The sequence below is a fragment of the Populus nigra genome, chromosome 4, assembly GCF_951802175.1.
Source record: "Populus nigra chromosome 4, ddPopNigr1.1, whole genome shotgun sequence".
In the NCBI taxonomy this organism is placed as follows: Eukaryota; Viridiplantae; Streptophyta; class Magnoliopsida; order Malpighiales; family Salicaceae; genus Populus; species Populus nigra.
The window spans coordinates 3354850-3373378 of NC_084855.1; the positions used below are offsets into that span (position 1 = coordinate 3354850).

Genomic DNA, 18529 nt, shown 5'->3' on the forward strand with positions numbered 1-18529 from the left:
AAAAAATGTTGAGCCCATGATCATTACGGGTCTGGTGCCAAAAAGAAAGAAATCTTGATCCGTGATCCGTCATGAAGGTTTTTTCTCTTCGTTAAATTATGTTCAAGGATAAGTAATTTGATAGCAGTAAGACAAAAGGTGAAGAGGCTATGGTCTGATACCATGATAACTCGCTCATTTACAACCTCCTGGCTCGTACTCTGACTTGCCGCCCTGATTATCATGAAAGCAAGCATCATATTTTCCATTTTGTCGACCTAAATTCTGCTTATAATCTCTTAACTGTTGCACTACAAACTCCTAGTTTCAGACATGGCAGATTTTTAAGCGCTCTGGTACTAGTTTCTTATCTACTAGTCCATGAAGACAGTAATTAATGGACATTATGAAGACTATCAAGATATTATGGAACGATTTTATAACTTGGTGGGTTGGCCTGCTCAATGAACTCGTGTATTGCCATTTTTCTGGTGATATTTATATTGGTTGATCCATGATGGACAAGGTATAAGTATTCCTTTATATGAAGTTTTCGTAGAACAGGTGTTGAATCACATTATTTTCTTGGACAGGGTGAAATAAATTTCTATGTTGAATTTCTATTTCACGACAGACTTCAGCTACAATCATTCGCCTAGATAGATTTAGAGGAGTCGACTGAGCTGCGGGCTGGTAAGAAAATTAGCTTGTAATAATGAAATCCTGCCGTCTTCATAACATAACACCATGAAACTGTTGTAAACTAGGACTTCTCTTCTGACAATAAGCTTTTCTGGCTTCCTTAAAAGTGTCCCACCGCCAATCTAGTTTACCTCTTGCTGGATTATGTTTCAAACGCACAGTCACACACCCTTAACAGAGCAGGAATGCTGATGGATGATAAATACGCAAGGAATAATGTTACCCAATCGTCGTTAATTGCCTCGGCTGTTAGCAACTAGCTAAGCACTGTGAAATTCGGCACGGGTCCTGCTGCTTTGAGAGCAATTTGTTTTCTTAAAACTTTATTTATCATGTTGCAAGTTGCAGTAAACGTATTCAAGCTAGGCATTATTGTTGCTTTCGTTGCAATACAAGTAGCTGATGATGGAATTTGCTGGCGAAAGTCCATTTGATATATTCTTCAGTCTGATTAATCTGGTGGTGCGAATAGAATTTTCCTGCCAGGTGCTTGGTTTATATTTTTTTCCCTATTCTCTCTTTCGGTAGTTGAGGGACAGTGACACAAAGCCAACTTGCGATCCCCGGTTTTCCCTTGTGTTGATAACCTTTGCTACCGCCTGTAGGCTACGCTAACAGATGTTGATGTGTCGAGGAGATTATCTTGATTGTAAATTGGCTGCTTCATCTGTACTCGAATATTTCAGTGGCAAGTTTCCTCGAATGTGCGTAGATTTTGAACCTGTCTGGTTTGGTGAAATAGAGAACAGTTGGAGATCCGAGGGAAATTTCCCTCTCTTTGTTTTAGGGTTCTCGACTAGTGAAATTTTAGTACAATTTGGACAAAAGATTTTGATTAAAATTTTTAGAAAAACTTGTAGGATTAAAATATTCTTTTTTTAAAAAAAATTATTACAAAGTCAAGAGTTTTAAGATAGAAATGTCTTTGCCTATGAATGAAAACTTGAATGCAGTCCTCTTAGCATTTCGCAACGATTAGGCACTGCAAAACTATAATTAAAGTTTATGGAGTAAAATGCAAGTCCTTCATACCCAGAAAAAGTGATCAAATCAAATCGCTTAAAAGGACTCAAGATAAACTATCCCAAACTTGAAGGTCTAAAATGAAAATGGCCATGGAATGTGAAAGGTGGCAAATCCAGTAAGGGGTAAGCATTCAAGTAATTGGGGTGAAAAACTGCACGAAACTTTTTTTTCCTTCACCAATTTGTTTTTTTTTCTTTCGTCCGTGGCATATTCGTTAGCAGCCATGTTAGGTAGGTGGCAACCTTCCTGGAATAAGTGTCGATTCTAATGTTAGCTGGCTTGTCTAGACAGACAGTGAATCCAGGAATTCTCCATGGAAATTGCCTGCCTGGTGGCTAGTCAATTGAGGTTGGTGTGGGTATTAATGAAGTCTTAAAAACAAAAATTAGTCCGGGAATAAAGTTTTTGGATAATAGTCGGTTAATGATTCTTAGTAATCTCATTTATCTTTTCAAGTGATTGATAACTTATATTTAATGTTTAATAAGGCAAGATGGTTCGTGATTAATATCTATAAAATTTTTTTTTGATGAAGATAAAGACTTTTTGATATTTAAATAAATATTTTTTTTAAAAAAATATAATAATATTTAAAAGACATATGCTTTGAAAATATATATTCAGTAAAGAATGAAATTATATTATATTCATTTTATCCAATTAAAAAATAAAGAAATAACGAGTCATGATAAATTTAATTTTACTTGGGGCTAAACTTAACACACTATCAAGTCTAATAATGGATGTGTTAAGCGCATTGTCAAGCTCCTCTCAAAGCTGAGGTTGACACATTATTAAGCTCATCCAGGTTTGGGCTTGAAAAACTATCAAATCCAATTATGACTAGGCTTGGCATCTTGCCAAGACCACCTGGGATTGGACTTAGAAATCTATCAAGTCTAATTAAGGTTGAGTTTAAAAAATTATCAAGTCTAATAATGATTGAGCTTGACAGTATGTCAAACTCAATCATTTCAAAATTTAATTAGTATCAAACCCAACAAATTTTTATTAAGATATATTTAGTGCTAGCATATATCAGCCCAGTACACTGGAGAATTTTAAAAAATTATATCCATCAAATTTTCTTGATTTAACATTTATAAATAAAAATACATCAATAAAATCTTCTTTCATCAACCATGTTCATGATTCACACGTTATCAAATCGCTAGTCTAATGTTGTCCTGATCAGTATGGGCAGCTTGTGATAAGAAGATTCTCAAATATGATGTCACGCAAGGGCATGCAATGCATTGTCAAAGCCCCAATGAACATTGAGCCTAAATTCCCCTAACTATTTATTCTTCGAGGTGGGCATATGCAGCGAAGAAACCTTCCCTGCCACAAAAGTTGTTATTCAATAGATATTGCTTGATTTTTTTAATTATTTTTTTTTAAAAAAATTAAAACTCAAGTTAAATACAATTCACTGCCCGGGTCTTAGATCGTGCACACCCTCAACTCGAGTCTTGTAGCCATGTTAACTAATTTATAATTCCATCTATATTTGTGTTATAATGAGGTTTTTTTTATTATTATCTTTCATAATATAAATAACATAAGTTAACAATAATATTTTAAAATTTCCATAAATAAAAAAAAAGCATATAAATAAAGAGTAAATAATCTATAATATTTATAAAAATAAATACTCAATTTATAAACTACCAAATATAAAAATAAAAGAAATATAAGATATATAATTGAGTTGGGTTAAGCTGGGTTTAAAAAATGATGACCTACTACAAGGCCCATAATATTTATTTTTAGGTATTTTTAGCAATTATCATATGTAATATTTATATTATTCAATTTTTAGTGTGTTTGATATCATTTTTGTTTCTGATTTTTAGTATATTTTACTTGAAAAAATATTTTTAATAAGTTTATAAATAAAATATTTTACATCATAATCTCTTACATCTCCTTTAACGAGTCTTGTGGAGTAAAATAATGCAAAGTGACTGTTTTTATAACACCCCTAGTCAGCTAACTCCACTCTTGAAACAAAAGCAAAAGCAAACAGAAAAAAGATAGCAAATTGGCCACGCGAGATCTCGAGGAAGCCGCGGTAAATCTTTAAAATACCGGTAACTCCGTTAAAAGTGACATGTATTTTTTTTTAACATGAGTAAAAATGACAGTGACAGGTAAAAAAACAGCCATAGTAGTTAAAAAAAAAAAGAACGAGAAAAAAAAAACAAGTTGAAAAAAGTGTTTGCTTTTTGAAACAGCCACGCGGCTATTTCAGGCCACTCGAGCCTCTTCGCTTTTATTTTTTTTTCTTCTCTCTTTAAAAAAACACAAATTTTTTTCCTTTGATTGGCTCCTTTTCCCTCTCCCTTCCCTTCTTAAATTCTCCTCCACAAAACCCTTCTTTTCTCATTCCCCTCTATTCTCTCTTTCTCCCCTCTTCGTTTCTGCAATATATAACTTTTTTTTCTTTTCTCGTGGGGGTTTTTTGTATTTATATATTAAGGGTTTTTCTTTTAATTTTCTTTTTTGTTCGCTTCTGTTTTCATTAATTTCCGAACCTTTTCGAATTTCATAACTGTGAATTGGGATTTCAAAAATAAAGTGTAGTGATTATATTTTTTCATGATTTAAATGATTTTGAAGGTTTGCTGGTGTCAAGTATGTTCTTGTGCTGATAGTTCAAATAAATAAATTGTATAAGAGTAAAGTTTTCTGCTTTAAACTTAAAAAAACAAAGAAGAAGAAGAATGGAATCTAGCAATGGAAAGGAAGCAGAAGGGGCAATGAAGGAAGAGAAAAGCAATACTCATCAAGAAGCAGAAACTGTTTCAAATGCAGAAGAGACGAAATTGGGCTCTAAAGTGGGTAGTATGAGCAATAAAGAAATGTACTTTAGAGCAGATAAAATAGATTTCAAGAGCTGGGATGTTCAGCTAGAGAAGCATTTAAGCCGTGCATGGTCAAGGGATATGGAAGTGCAATCAACAAGAAAGGAGGAGTGGGAGATTGATTTGGGAAAATTGGATATAAGGCATGTTATTGCTTATGGGACTTATGGGGTTGTGTATAGAGGCAATTACGATGGCCAAGATGTTGCTGGTAATGCAGTTTTTATTTATTTTTCTCCTTTTCCTTCTTCCTTCCGGAAATTTTCATTCAATTTTGGAATTCAAGTTCTTTTCTTTTCATGTTTTTTATTCATTTTTAGTTGCTGACTTAAAGAAATTTCGATAATTTGAGAGTTTACCTCTGATAACTTTTTGTAGTATAGCTCTGAATGAATTCCTTATGAGTTTCTGAAATGAAATTGTGAAATATTCTGTCTGTGATAAATGGCCAGTAGGTAGCTGTAAATTTCTTCATATGTAGAAAAGTAAAAAGGTGGTGAAGGAATTTAGATGTCAAGTCTGATGATATGTTTAAAACATTTATGTTATGGGCCAGAATAAAAGGTTCACATGACAATCTATCACTTTGAAGCATCTCTGTTAGGACATCTAGGGCTTTTATGATACGGTAGATGTTGGTTTTTTAAAAAAAAAATTTGGTTGAAAATGCATCAAAATAATATTTTTTTATTTTTTAAAATTCAATTTTTATCAACGCATCAAAACAATAAAAAACATTAAAAAAAAATAATTAATTTGAAGCTTCAAAAAATCTCAAGCTATTGCACCGCAATTCCAGACAAGTCCTGGTATTGACGACTGCATTTCGAGACAATAACTTTTACGTTCCATGTAAATTATGTTGTTTTTTATAACTGCAACTGTATGTATCTTATTGCACACGTTTTTTTCTTTTTGTCTGGATTGTGTTTTCGAGAGCTCATAAAATTCGTTATTGGTGCATAGTGCTTAGGCAGAGAGGGTTGAAAAGTATGCGGCGGAAGCATCACTGGTTCAGAGGCTTATAGGAAAGCTGACTTTTAGTTCATATCTCTTTTAGATAAGATGAACGTAAAACTTTTGACGTTAAACAGTAAGGCATGACGTTTGACACTTTTTTTTTAACCAAGGATTAGTATTCTTAAACATCCTTGGTTAAGTTTTCTTTTTGTCCCTCTTGATTTTTTTTATCTGAGTAAATACTCTGGTTTGATTTTTTTCTCGTCTTTTTTGGTTGTGCTTCATTGTTTGGAATGAGATAGCAAAAGGCATGGCTTGAGCGAGTCATGGAAAGTGCACCTACCCAGCTTTTGCGATGTCACATAAATTTGGCTGAGGTGCTTGTATGGAGTTTTGAACTAGTTATATATTTGTTTAAATCCTCGGTGTTTAGCTGAAGGAAAGGGTGTCTTTCTGATTCCTTCCCACTCTCAAATTATTTAAATTCCTTGGATGTTGAAAAGTTGGGTTATATGCTAAAACGTGCATTTCTTTGAATATTTCAGTTTTACCCAAGAGGAGGCATTCCCTTCCTTGCAAACCTGTTACAATAAAATTGTAAAGATTGTACAAAATTTCAAGTAAATCTACTGAGTGCAAACTCTATTTTGAAGGAGCTATTTAAAAAATTCTGAATTTGAATACTTTTATTTTTAGATATTTTCTATTGCAATACTCTGTTTCCCCCTGTCAATGTTCTAAAGCATTCTTTTTGTTCAAGTTCTCATTTCTTTCTGTTTTTGTTTTTTTTGAAATTTACACTTCCTGTCCCTTTGACCGTGAATATACAATGTTCATTGAATGGAGAACGAAGATCAAGTTGAGCCTGCAGATTATTGGTTTTAATGGCCTTAACCTTCTTTCATCCTGCTATTATGTGATTGCTACAATGAGTCAATTATGCTGTTCTGTAGAGGTGCAATGATGTGTTCTGTACTGACAGTGGATGATGTGTATAGAATGACATGTTTTTATAACAAACTGGAAATAATCCTAGAATTGCGAGGTGCATTGTAACCCTCCAAATTCATTTCTCGTTTCTCGCAGGACATGCATAATCTTGCTTCAAATTTATGAGAAAAAGACTTGGTGAAATTCCTTTGTTATAGATGTTATAGGTGTCATTATTTTACAAGCAGTATCCATATAAAGTTTTTTTTAACCACAAATTGTTTGATAGCATTGCTGTTAAGATTGGTCCTAATGTAGGAAGCTACGATGTCTGTTTGATACTTTTTAAGCGTGTCTGTGTATATGTTATGGCATGATGATAATGTGAATTGTCTACTCCGCCACCCAACCTATTATAATCGCCTAAAACATCAAACTTCCACTTCAAATGTGCAATACGTACTTGTCTTGTCAAATTCCTCACTGCCAACTATTAATTATTACAGTGAAGGTATTGGACTGGGGGGAGGATGGCATTGCTACTGCTGCTGAAACTGTTGCTCTCCGGGCATCATTCAAGCAAGAGGTTGCTGTTTGGCATAAGCTTGACCATCCTAATGTTACAAAGGTAAAGGGTACTCTGTCAATCAATGGCTTGATGTCTTCTGCGGTTACCTTTCATTGATAAAAAAATCACTCGAAGTTCTTTCTTGCTTTTCTATTGTGATAGGTTCTGTTCCATAGATTTCCATCACAAGCTTTCTTGATGCATTGCCATTGTATCATCATCTTAAAATCTATAACTATAATAATCCATGACAGTTTGTTGGAGCTTCAATGGGAACTTCCAACCTGAAGATCCCTTCCAAAAGTTCTTCAAGTGATAGTGTCAATTCTCCTCCTTCCAGGGCGTGTTGTGTTGTTGTTGAGTACCTTCCAGGTGGGACGCTTAAGAAATTTTTAATCAGAAATAGGAGAAAGAAACTTGCCTTTAAGATTGTGATTCAACTTGCCTTGGACTTATCTAGGGGGTAAGTAAATATTTTCAATTAAAATGTTTGTTATTCGATGTTTATTTATAGATTTTGTTTGGTTTTATCCACTTTTGCAGTCTGAGCTACCTTCACTCTAAAAAGATTGTACATCGTGATGTTAAGACAGAAAATATGTTGTTAGATGCTACTAGAACTTTGAAAATTGCTGATTTTGGTGTTGCTCGAGTTGAGGCTCAGAACCCAAGGGATATGACTGGGGAAACCGGTACTCTTGGATACATGGCCCCTGAGGTATCCACTGTTCTTCCTTTTCTGTTGTTGTAGTTTTCCCTTCACATGAAATCCTTACAAAAGAGTTTAACACGAAGTGATTGTCCAGGTCCTGGATGGTAAGCCTTACAACAGGAAATGTGATGTATACAGCTTTGGCATATGCTTGTGGGAAATCTATTGCTGTGACATGCCTTATACGGATCTTAGTTTTGCTGAAGTTTCATCTGCAGTTGTTCGACAGGTTTGTTTGCTTTTATATTTTGATAACTGTAGTGGGAGGCCCCATTTTTATTTCTTATAATTTGGAATGCCCCATAGTTTGATCCCTGCAGTTGCAATTAGTTCCCAGGGTGCATGCTGAGGAAAACACCTACGTATGGTATTATGAGATGCATAATGTATGATGTCTTACAGAGTTGAACCTAAAGACTTACTTATGTGACTAGAAAACTGCTATCGTGCAATGTGAAAATACTGATTTTTGTATGAGCAGAAGCACTAAAGGTATCTCTTGTTTCTTGAGATAGCTGACCCAAAGATTAACACACATGACTAGATGATTGATGCTGAGGGGAGTGTGATTATTTATTTGAGTAATAGCATTAAAGCCGTGTTCTTTCTATTGTAATCATAATGTTGATCCATAGGACCAGGTGACCTGATTAGTGCAAGTTTTATCAACCCTGGTTGGACTACATCTTACACTGTTAATTTGGTTGCACTGGAGATTGCCTTTTTGGAATCTAGCCTGTTCGCAGTTTTAACATACCATGTTATGTTGATAATTTCAATGTTGAAACGATCTTGGCAGCATTTGAGGCCAGAAATTCCTAGATGTTGCCCAAGTTCATTAGCAAGTGTCATGCGAAAATGTTGGGATGCAAATCCAGAGAAGCGCCCTGAGATGGACGAGGTAGTTAGGCTGCTCGAAGCAATAGATACAAGCAAAGGGGGTGGCATGTTACCTGAAGATCAATCAACTGGCTGCTTGTGTTTCACCCCAGCTCGTGGTCCATAACACCTTTTACCTTCCACCAGTCTTTGATGCTCATAGTATCGAAGCAATCCACTAGATCGCAGGTTTCTCTAGCACATGAACTAAGAATTTAGATGCCAGAGAATTTCTGCGTCTAGTTGATTCATCACATGTTATCAGTGTATTGATATTAGCTCTGCATTTCTTTGTTGCACAGAATTATAGAATTTGGAAATGTTGGAGCTACACATTTATTCTGTATATTTTTCTGTGAGTACATCATGGACATCAAGATGAATGGCAGTTAGAAACCACGAGTATACGCAGATGAAAATGAATCAAAACTTTCCATTTTAATAATATTTGGCCTGTAACCAAAAGTTTGAGTTTTTCTTTCTCATCAAGGGTCGAATCAGGTAGGTCTAAGAACATATTTTGCCTAAAACTAAAGCAGCTGAAGCAAGTGATAGGTGCTGTAAAATTATTCTGCAAGATGAGAATCAAAGGATGCTAAAGCATGTTGCAACTACGAAAACAGCTAAAGACAAGCATTTGGGATCCTTGCTTGTGCAATTTTGATGATGATATTATTGGATAAGCAAGTGGTGGTGTATCGTGCACGGATTGCGTCAGAGAAGTAGAAATCATCTCGTGGCCGAGGGGATAAATGCAAGTGGCAAATTGCTCATGTTGGTAGAGTGGAATTCCTCATCAGCCGCCACTGGTCTGGCAGATAAGCAGCCAATGCTACCCTTCTACGTGTAGGTTGGATGAGATAGTGATTATGATTTGAGTTGAAGAAAGTGATGGGATTAATGGTGGCTAATTATCATTAGAGCTCTGCTTGACAGCACTCTCTCCTTGTTATAGCATCTGCATTCGTATCTCAAATGATTTAACACGAGGAGATTGGTGATTGATCATTCAGCATTTCACATGATTGTAAAATTAAAAAGAATATTTATTAATGAATTTTTAAATACTTAAATATCTACCTCGTTCTTCTTAAAAAAAGAAGAAGCTCTCTACCACTATATTTTGTTAAATTAAATGACTCTCGAAGGATATGGATACAAGATTTATAAACACTAGGGGCTGGAAAGTAAACATTCAAAGTGGAAAGGACATTATTGCTAATATGTAAGAGTCTTGGGTGTGAATTTCCACAACCTCTGTACTCTATAAATACTCCTGTCAAACCAAAGCGCAACTGCAATCTCACTGTTGTCTCGACACTGCCGCGCCTAACAACTTTAAAACACACAAAAACCCACTTCCGGAACGACACAAGTTTTAAGATGTCCAACCCAGCCGCCGAAACCTCGTCGTTTATGACCGATTTCCTCCGCCAATCAGGTGGCGTTGCCATTATCGACGGCGGTCTCGCGACGGAGCTCGAACGGCATGGGGCTGACCTCAACGATCCCCTCTGGAGCGCCAAATGTCTCCTTACTTCCCCTCACCTCGTCCGTGCGGTACCCCCCTCTCTTCTCTCTCTGTACGCACACCCCGATGTGTTTCTGTTTCCGTTGAAATTGATGTTGCCTCTGCTTTAGTTTTCGTGTATCCTTTTCTCTTTTAAGTGCGGACCAAATGGTGCCTTTAGACCCTACAATCTTTTTTGTAATTCAAATAATAATAATAAAATAATCTAAGACTTAACTAAGAAAGAAAAAATTGTGTTATTTTCGCTGACAGAAATTTAGAATTCATGTCACGAAAAGGGGAATCTGTGATTTTAGAACCCTTGGAGAGAAATGGGAGGGGGGGGGGGTCAAATTGGAGATTTTGATTGTGAATGAGTGGCAGCAGCTTGCAACAGAGATGGGGCGGTGATAGAATTAAATTAAATTGGTGAAGAGTACGGACCGCCATGTGGGCTGTTTTCAGCTATATCCATCTATGACTGGGCGTGGGTTTGTGTTTCTGGAATCAGCTTTTTAGATTTGATTGTTGTTTGGTAGTGCATAGACTCAGTAGATATGAATTATCACTTTTCTTTTTAGCTTACTTGGCTACAATCACTCAGCTATGCTGTTTTGTACTGGTTGGAATTTGGCAGCGATTTCATAGAATTTAATGTAGTATACCGTACCAAAGTTGAACCACCCTGCTTTCTTATTTTATTTTTATGATATTGGACCACTCTGGTTTTTTTTTATTTGTTCCAAGAATACACAATTGTAAGTAATTTTAAGTGTGTTGATCTAAGGATTGAACGTTGAACTTGGACAAGCATCCATTGGTTTTGAACATTAAATACATAAAACATCACGCTCATTTTTTTCCAACCCCTTTTTAGTGATGATATGCCAGAATCTTCTATTTACCGACATTGATTGTATTTGTGAAATTTTTGCTTTTCTTACTTAAATTGTTCATTTTAGCCCAAGAAAAATATATCCCTAAAACTTTATGCATGAGAAATATAATTAATGTATATATAAAAAGGAAAATAAATTAACGTAATAGGAAACAAGTTTAATTCCCAGAAATCACAATGACTTTCATCTTACGAAAAATTCCATTTAACTGCAAGTTTTTTTCTACTTAACTTTTTATGGAGAAAAGGTTTTAAATGTCTGTAATTGGTACTGGAAACAGTATTTTATCGATTCCATTAATAGAAGCTCTGTTTTGGAAACCTAAATGCAATTCATAGGATTCATGTGTTATCCATATCGATAATGGATCAATAACTAACATATTAGGAGTTGCTGCCTTCTTTTTTTATTTAGCAATCTTTTCAAAATATTTTTAGCTCTACATGAAATCATATGGAATGCTGATGTGGTATCGTTCCATTGGTTAATGTGTTGCTTGATTGAGCAGGTACACCTTGACTATCTTGAAGCTGGTGCAGATATTATCATCACAGCATCTTATCAGGTAACAACAATGATATATATCTCTCTCTCTCTCTCTCTCTCTGTGGAACTTACGCTCAGTTTCGCTTGAATGTGGACAGGCCACCATTCAGGGATTCGAGGCAAAAGGTTTTTCCAGAGGAGACAGCGAAGCCTTGCTCAGGAAATGTGTGGTAATTGCTTGTGAGGCACGGGATATATATTATGGTAGATGCAGAGAAGGTTCTCCTGATGGAAGTGATGATGGTAGGGTTCTGAAACATCGACCTATTTTAGTTGCAGCTTCTGTTGGAAGCTATGGAGCTTATTTAGCTGATGGATCCGAGTACAGGTGAGTTGACCTCTAACTAAGTCATTGCATGAGCCGCATCACTGCCTATATCTATTTGTATCAAGCACCAATTGACAGTCATGTGTCTTAGTTATATGCACTTTAATTCTAAAAGCTTTGTGGAGACTTAATCTTCGGAGTGCTTTATTGGATCTTAGAAAATTTTAGTTATTTTCTTTTTTATTCTAATAGTGATGTGGAGACTAAATCTTAAGGGTTCTTTACTGAATCTGAGTAAATGGCCATGGTCATAAGCTTGATGGCATTGGAATGTGGTTCACTGTCTTTGCTCAATGAGGCTGTCCTACTGTCCTTCACGTAAGAAAACTCTAAAGTATAGTTTTTCTATCTCTAATTGTTGTTTTCCCTTTACAGTGGGAATTATGGTGATGCGATTACCCTTGAAACCTTGAAAGATTTTCATCGCAGAAGAGTACAGATCCTAGCAGAATCAGGTGCTGACCTCATAGCATTTGAAACAGTTCCAAATAAGGTAGAAGCTCAGGTATTGATCGAACCCTTTGTCATGTTGCATTATCTTAATTTCTTGCTCGTAGAGGAATGCCATGATCAAATCTAAGAAATAGGAAATGGAGTTAATACTGGTGCCACAATTCATTGTTGTGTTTATTTTCCCTTTGACTAGGTCTTTGTTTTGTGTAGGCATATGCCGAGCTCTTGGAGGAAGAAGACATAAAGATCCCTGCATGGTTCTCTTTTAACTCTAAGGATGGCATTAATGTAGTCAGCGGTGACTCTTTGCTTGAATGTGCCTCCATTGCCGAATCATGCAAGAATGCAGTTGCTGTGGGAATCAACTGCACGCCTCCTAGGTTTATTCATGAACTGATTCTGTCCATTAAGAAGGTATGCTTTTCGTGTTCCTTCTATTCTTTTCTTATCATTTTTAAATGCTCTTAATAAATCACAGAACTTCAGTGTTCATTATTGGTTGTCATAAGTATCTCCATCTGATATAAAAAGCTATTCATTTGTACAATAAATGATCATTGAAACTCAGTATTTTGTTAATGAACTTATTTGATCCCATGCTAGAAATATAAATAATTATGAAGCAAGAAGAACCTAAGACAATACTCGCAATCTATGTCCTCAAAATGGTATCAAATTAGTTGTCAATGACTACACCAGGGTTAATTTTTTATGTGTGGTAAATTTATTAACAATTGCCTAATTTCTGCAACAGTGTGTGAACTTAAAATTATCACAATTTTTCTTTAGTTAAAAAGTCAGGAACTTTGATTGAATTTAGAATTGAATTTTAAGAATTTTACAATCGTGATAAGCTCCTTGGTTTTTAGAGATGTAAGATGATATTGATGGTTTTTTTCTATGTCCAGAATGGTCTTGCACTATATTCCACTATGCAATGTTGGTATAAAGAATGTGGTAATGGATCACTTGGGTGGGGGGTTATACTGTAGGCAACAGCAATACCACCTGCCCCTTGAATTTATGATTTCTATGTTAAAATAGTTGCTGGATACAATAATAAGAATTGATTCCATGTGTTTAGCATATTTATCAGCATTAGAATTAAAGTTAACGTGTGTCTGGCACTGTGTGATTTTATCAGGTGACCACGAAACCGATACTTATTTATCCCAACAGCGGTGAGAGTTACGATGGCGATCGAAAGGAATGGGTGGTGAGTTCATTTTGCCTTGTTTGTAAGAAATACTTTTCTTAAATTTAACTGTGTCAACTCACTCTCGGTTGCAGCAAAATACTGGCATATCGGATCAAGATTTTGTATCATATGTAAACAAATGGTGTGAGATCGGGGCTGCTCTTGTTGGAGGCTGTTGTAGAACAACTCCTCATACTATCAGAGCCATATACAAGACTCTTCCCAATAGATCTGCTGCTCTATCCTCGCAGTGACCACGGAGAGGATAATGTAATTCCAACCCCAAACATGGATGCTGAAAAGGGCTTTGCATGGTCTGAGATTTTTTCCCTGGTGTGGAGAGAGTCTAACCAAATCTAATCAAGGCCTGGGTTGAAGTTTTGTAGACGATGAGGTTTCTATTTCATGAGCTACTTGTATTGAGAAAGTGACTCCTGCTGAACTCTTTCTGACCCGAGGATCCATAGCTTCTTCGTATTTTTTTTTATATATATAAATACCGGTGCAAGGCTGACCCGAGGATCTACGGTCTTGGTTTCTGTATTGTTGGAAGACATTATTTCAAGTTGAATAAGGTATTTCAAATCACCATCTAATAACCCCCTGTACAATCGTTTAATTTGAACGTTATTTTGATTCCTGAGCAACTTGCCACAAGCTAACCCACTCGAATAACAGTGAAAGGTTAACGGCATGGTAATTTTTTATTTCATGTCAATTATTTTAAAAAAAATATATTTTTAATATATTTATAAAAAAAATAAGTTCTTAATGTGTTTTTATTTGTTTTAATCAATTATTTTATGTTTTTATATCATTTTAATTTTATTGTGTTAATATTAAAAATAAAATTTAAAAAATAAAAATATTATTTTAATATATTTATATACGAAAAACAATCCCTTCATATTTTTTTTAAATGAGTTCTTAATGTGTTTTATATTTTTAACTTAAAATTATATTAAAATATTATTTTTTAATTTTAAATATTTATTCATTAAAATTATAAAAAAAATACTAAAGAAAAATATTAATTCACGTGCATTTTTCAAACACATCCGAGCACCAAAAATAAATGGTGATTTAATCAACAAAATCCGGAACATAATTAAGAGTAAAGTGTCAAAAGGCAGTTCAGGTCAGGAGCTAGGAGCAACAAAATGCAGAACCCAAAAACTCCCAGTGCTCCTATCCTGTCACCAAGGTAAATGCAGAACCTTTGCTCTCACCAAGAAATGCAGATACCACTTTCCATTAACCTCCTCCTCTTCTTCAACATTATTCTTCTCCCCCTACTAGCCTGACCAAGCTCTCGTTTCCTCTTCTCCTTTTGCTGGAATGACAGCTTTTTCTTCGTTCAATTTTATTTTTGCTACAGCCACGACATTGTTTTGTCAGTACAAAACGACCGTCCACTCGAAAATATATTAACATAAACACCCTTCTCTTTAAACCCCGTGTAGAAGAATTAGATATCTGCTAATTGCTTCTCTTTTTTATACTTTTTTTTTCCTGATGGATCAAAGACTTGCAAAACACACACGTAAAACCCCTAGCCTTGGATCTCTCCTCTCTCTAACACCACCATCTCCCGCACTGTAATCCTCGGTGTTCCGCCTCCTGCGATCAAACCGAATAAATTCCTGAAATTCACAGTCGACTGGTGACTTCACCTGCCTTCTCTGGCTCAACCAACTCGCCTCTCCTTACTTTTCACGTCAAATCCTCCTGGTAATGTTAAATTAATTGCTGATTCTGCCTCGGAGAGGAGTTGAGTTCGGGGCAGGATTGCAGGGTATAGAGGTGGGGCGGTGCAGGTTACTGTGTCTGTCTGATGCTGTGATGGAGAGGATCCTAACGTGGAGGCTTTTCATTGGTTGTACTGATTAGGTTCGCGTGTAATTAATTACCAACTAGCAATTAGTTGTGTAAATTGCCTATATGACTTTAATTAATTTCCGTTTTTCAACGTTCTGTAGCTAAAAACCAGATTAGGGTTTCGCACGTATTTATCATCGTTTTTTCCAAGTGTAGTTACGAAAACGCCCCTTCTATTACTGGAAACGGCATCGTGTTGAAAGGGATGCTCTCTAGCTTGCGCCAAGAAAGTTGGAGGAGGGAAATTGAAGCCAGAGGGTTAAGGAGTAAGCAGCATCCGTGTGTCTCCGCTTCCCCGTTGCGGCTGCTCTGTAGCTCTATTAAACACTACATAGGTACCTCTCAGACTCTTCTTCTCTATAATCATTCATCAAGGAATTCTATTTTACCGTTTCGTCTCTCTCTGTTTTTTTTGCTACAAGAGATATGGAATTGCTTTACCTTTTTCATACTTTTGCCTTGACTTACCTTTAGTGTCACTCTGCAAGTCTGGAAGAGAATACAAAAAAGGGAAAAAAATATTTTTTGTGAAAATTAATTTCCTTTTCTCTTTTGGTTGGGAAAAATGATAGTTTGTTGCTTCTAATTTATACAAATGGCAAGATTGTGGGGATACAGAAGATTATGGAGATAGATGCAGACGTCAAAGATAGCTCCCTCATTCTGATCAAACAGGGAGCTGAAGCGGTGAGTTCAGTTCTAACATTGTTTCTCTCTCATGATATTGCTAATGTTACAGGATGCGATAGCCTATGCTTGTTTGATTGTTCTGTTTCAGAGGGTTTTTGAGTCAAGCTTTGTTGGGAGGAGGTCTATTGTTAAGGAACGTTTCTCGAAGAAGTATAGGCATCCAACTTTGGATTCTAAACTTACTATCAAGCGTTTAAATGCGGTGAGGGAGATTTTTTCTTACCATAAGGTCTTTCTTCACTGGTTTTCGCTACAAAATTTGTTAAAGCAATTTTGAACCTCTTTTTTTTTTTTTGTATAAACCTGGGAGCAGGAAGCCAGGTGTATGACGAAGGCGAGACGACTAGGGGTGTCTACCCCTGTGTTGTATGCTGTGGATCCACTTCTGCACGCTCTAACATTTGAGTATGTTGAGGGTCCTTCTGTGAAAGATATCTTTCTTGAATTTGGGCTAAATGGCGTTGTGGAAGAACGATTGGATGACATCGCAATGCAAATTGGTGATTCAATTGGAAAACTACATGATGGTGGTCTTATTCATGGTGACTTGACAACATCAAATATGCTAATTCGGACTGGTACCAATCAATTGGTGAGTTCTATTATCTGTTAATGTTGGGGGGGCGAAGGAATCCTTGTTTTCTCTGATTTTATGCTTGATTGTTACTGTATCTCCTGTATCACAACCGGAAATATCTTCTCTCAGGTCATGATTGATTTTGGCTTGAGCTTCACTTCAACCCTTCCTGAAGATAAAGCTGTTGATTTATATGTACTGGAACGAGCCTTACTTTCAATGCATTCTTCATGTGGGAATGTGGTGAGCCAAGACTAAATTTTCATCATATCTTAATTTCATGTATACTATCTTGGATTGCTGACAAGGCGCAAGGAATAGGAGTTTGGATGCATCGAGAATGTAAAGAAACTATTTGAGAAATTGCCATGGATTTTAAATACATCAAGAATCAAACAGTAAACCTATTTAGAATTTTGCTTGAGTTTCACCTTTTTAGTTGGTACTGGAATAGAAATGCAGAAATGAGCCAGGTTTAAACAAATTGTCATGGTGAACTTGTTAAAGCAACTGCTGAATCTTATGCTCTTAAAGTTCTTTTTGATAGTTTTCTCTTTTACTGTTTGTGAAGTTAAAATGGAACTGAGTAGAATCCTGCAAATGGAACTTTGCTAATGTTCTGTTTTCTTGTACAGATGGATCGCATACTGGCCGGGTACAGGAAGTCCTCAAAACAGTGGTCATCAACATTGAACAAGCTAGCTCAAGGTCCAACCTGGCTCTTCTAATTGATCATCTTTTCAACTTTTTTTTTTCTAGTTATGCTATTCTCATTTATTTTTTGTCTTTTACAACCTATTACAGTTCGACAAAGAGGTCGAAAGCGCACCATGATTGGATAAACTTTTCCACTATTTGTTCCGCATTAGGTAAGAGGAAGTGGTGCCCGTTGAAGTAATCAACATTATGACAATTTATATTCGCTTCTGTATTCTTATGCATGTGCGTTTACCTACAAGTTGTGATTTATGAAACAAGTTTTCATGTTCGGCCAGAGGTTCAATAGGTTTCTATTCATGACAATCTACCGCTAAAACAGTTGATGTATCCAAATCAAATGATCTTGAGTTGGTCATTTACATGACAAATCCGATATATCATATCATGTACGAGATTGTTTAAAGATTTTGCCATCGAGTTTGAATCGCATAACCTTTTGCTTTGTATAGAGGTTTTATGGAGCGTTCCTGACAACTCCTAAGAACTACAGCCAGAGAAAACATTTTTCATCATGTCACAATTGTTTTTTTGTTAATTGTATAGGGTTAGTTTGGTAATTTTGTTTTTTAATGTATACTAAAATTATTCATTTAACCTTGTAATAAAATAATCTAATACCTGCAACTCAAAGATATTTTTAATTTTTAGAATAGTATAATTACTTTACGCTTTAAAGACAACTAATTGAATTCTCACATAAAGATTTTTTTTTGTTATTTTATATTGTTTTTATTATAAATTTCAAGGGTGTTCAGGAACATTGTTATTTCACATAATTACTCTGTTCGAGTAGCGTGTTAGGGATCGTTTAGCCGCCAAACATTCCCTTCCAGGGTGGTGTTTGAAAGGTCTCGGCGTCCCCGATCATATGAGGTGGCGCGTGTTTTAAAATTCACGACGGTTGGCACCGACAATCATTTCTCCCCTCTCATTCTTCTTTCTCCCCCCACTTAGATTTTTGCGTCAGCCCTTTAAAAATTCAAGAATAGCCCTTTAAGTTGTTAGTTCTTCATATTCGGTTTTTTTTCTTTTTATTATCAGTTATTTATCTTGAATAATTTATTGAATTTACTCCTTAATTTTTTTGTTTGGAATTATTTTTTTAAT

At 35.7% G+C, this 18529-nt stretch overlaps 3 protein-coding genes across 6 annotated transcripts; all 3 read left to right on the forward strand.

Moving 5' to 3' along the window:
* The first annotated feature begins 3987 nt into the window (after positions 1–3987).
* LOC133691611 (serine/threonine-protein kinase STY13-like) lies at positions 3988–9022 on the forward strand. Its single transcript, XM_062112190.1, has 6 exons — positions 3988–4785; positions 6971–7092; positions 7287–7495; positions 7576–7750; positions 7839–7973; positions 8544–9022. The coding sequence occupies exons 1-6, from the start codon at positions 4434–4436 to the stop codon at positions 8748–8750; spliced, it is 1200 nt and encodes a 399-aa protein (XP_061968174.1). The 5' UTR covers positions 3988–4433; the 3' UTR covers positions 8751–9022.
* Positions 9023–9890: 868 nt separating this feature from the next.
* LOC133691612 (homocysteine S-methyltransferase 2-like) lies at positions 9891–14156 on the forward strand. Of its 2 annotated transcripts, none has more exons than XM_062112191.1 (7): positions 9891–10183; positions 11541–11597; positions 11677–11906; positions 12282–12411; positions 12570–12773; positions 13504–13575; positions 13650–14156. In XM_062112191.1, the coding sequence occupies exons 1-7, from the start codon at positions 10007–10009 to the stop codon at positions 13809–13811; spliced, it is 1032 nt and encodes a 343-aa protein (XP_061968175.1). In that variant the 5' UTR covers positions 9891–10006; the 3' UTR covers positions 13812–14156. The 2 variants fall into 2 exon arrangements, with proteins under 2 accessions (XP_061968175.1, XP_061968176.1); XM_062112192.1 differs by having other exon boundaries at positions 10007–10206.
* A 570-nt stretch (positions 14157–14726) lies between these two features.
* Positions 14727–17825, forward strand: LOC133691219 (uncharacterized). Of its 3 annotated transcripts, none has more exons than XM_062111629.1 (8): positions 14727–15447; positions 15592–15770; positions 16008–16122; positions 16214–16327; positions 16439–16717; positions 16832–16945; positions 17338–17410; positions 17507–17825. In XM_062111629.1, exons 3-8 carry the CDS (start codon positions 16060–16062, stop codon positions 17542–17544), a joined length of 681 nt encoding a protein of 226 aa, XP_061967613.1. In that variant the 5' UTR covers positions 14727–15447; positions 15592–15770; positions 16008–16059; the 3' UTR covers positions 17545–17825. The 3 variants fall into 3 exon arrangements, with proteins under 3 accessions (XP_061967613.1, XP_061967611.1, XP_061967612.1); XM_062111627.1 differs by having other exon boundaries at positions 14734–15447; positions 16039–16122; XM_062111628.1 differs by lacking the exon at positions 14727–15447 and having other exon boundaries at positions 15495–15770; positions 16039–16122.
* The last annotated feature ends 704 nt before the right edge of the window (positions 17826–18529 follow it).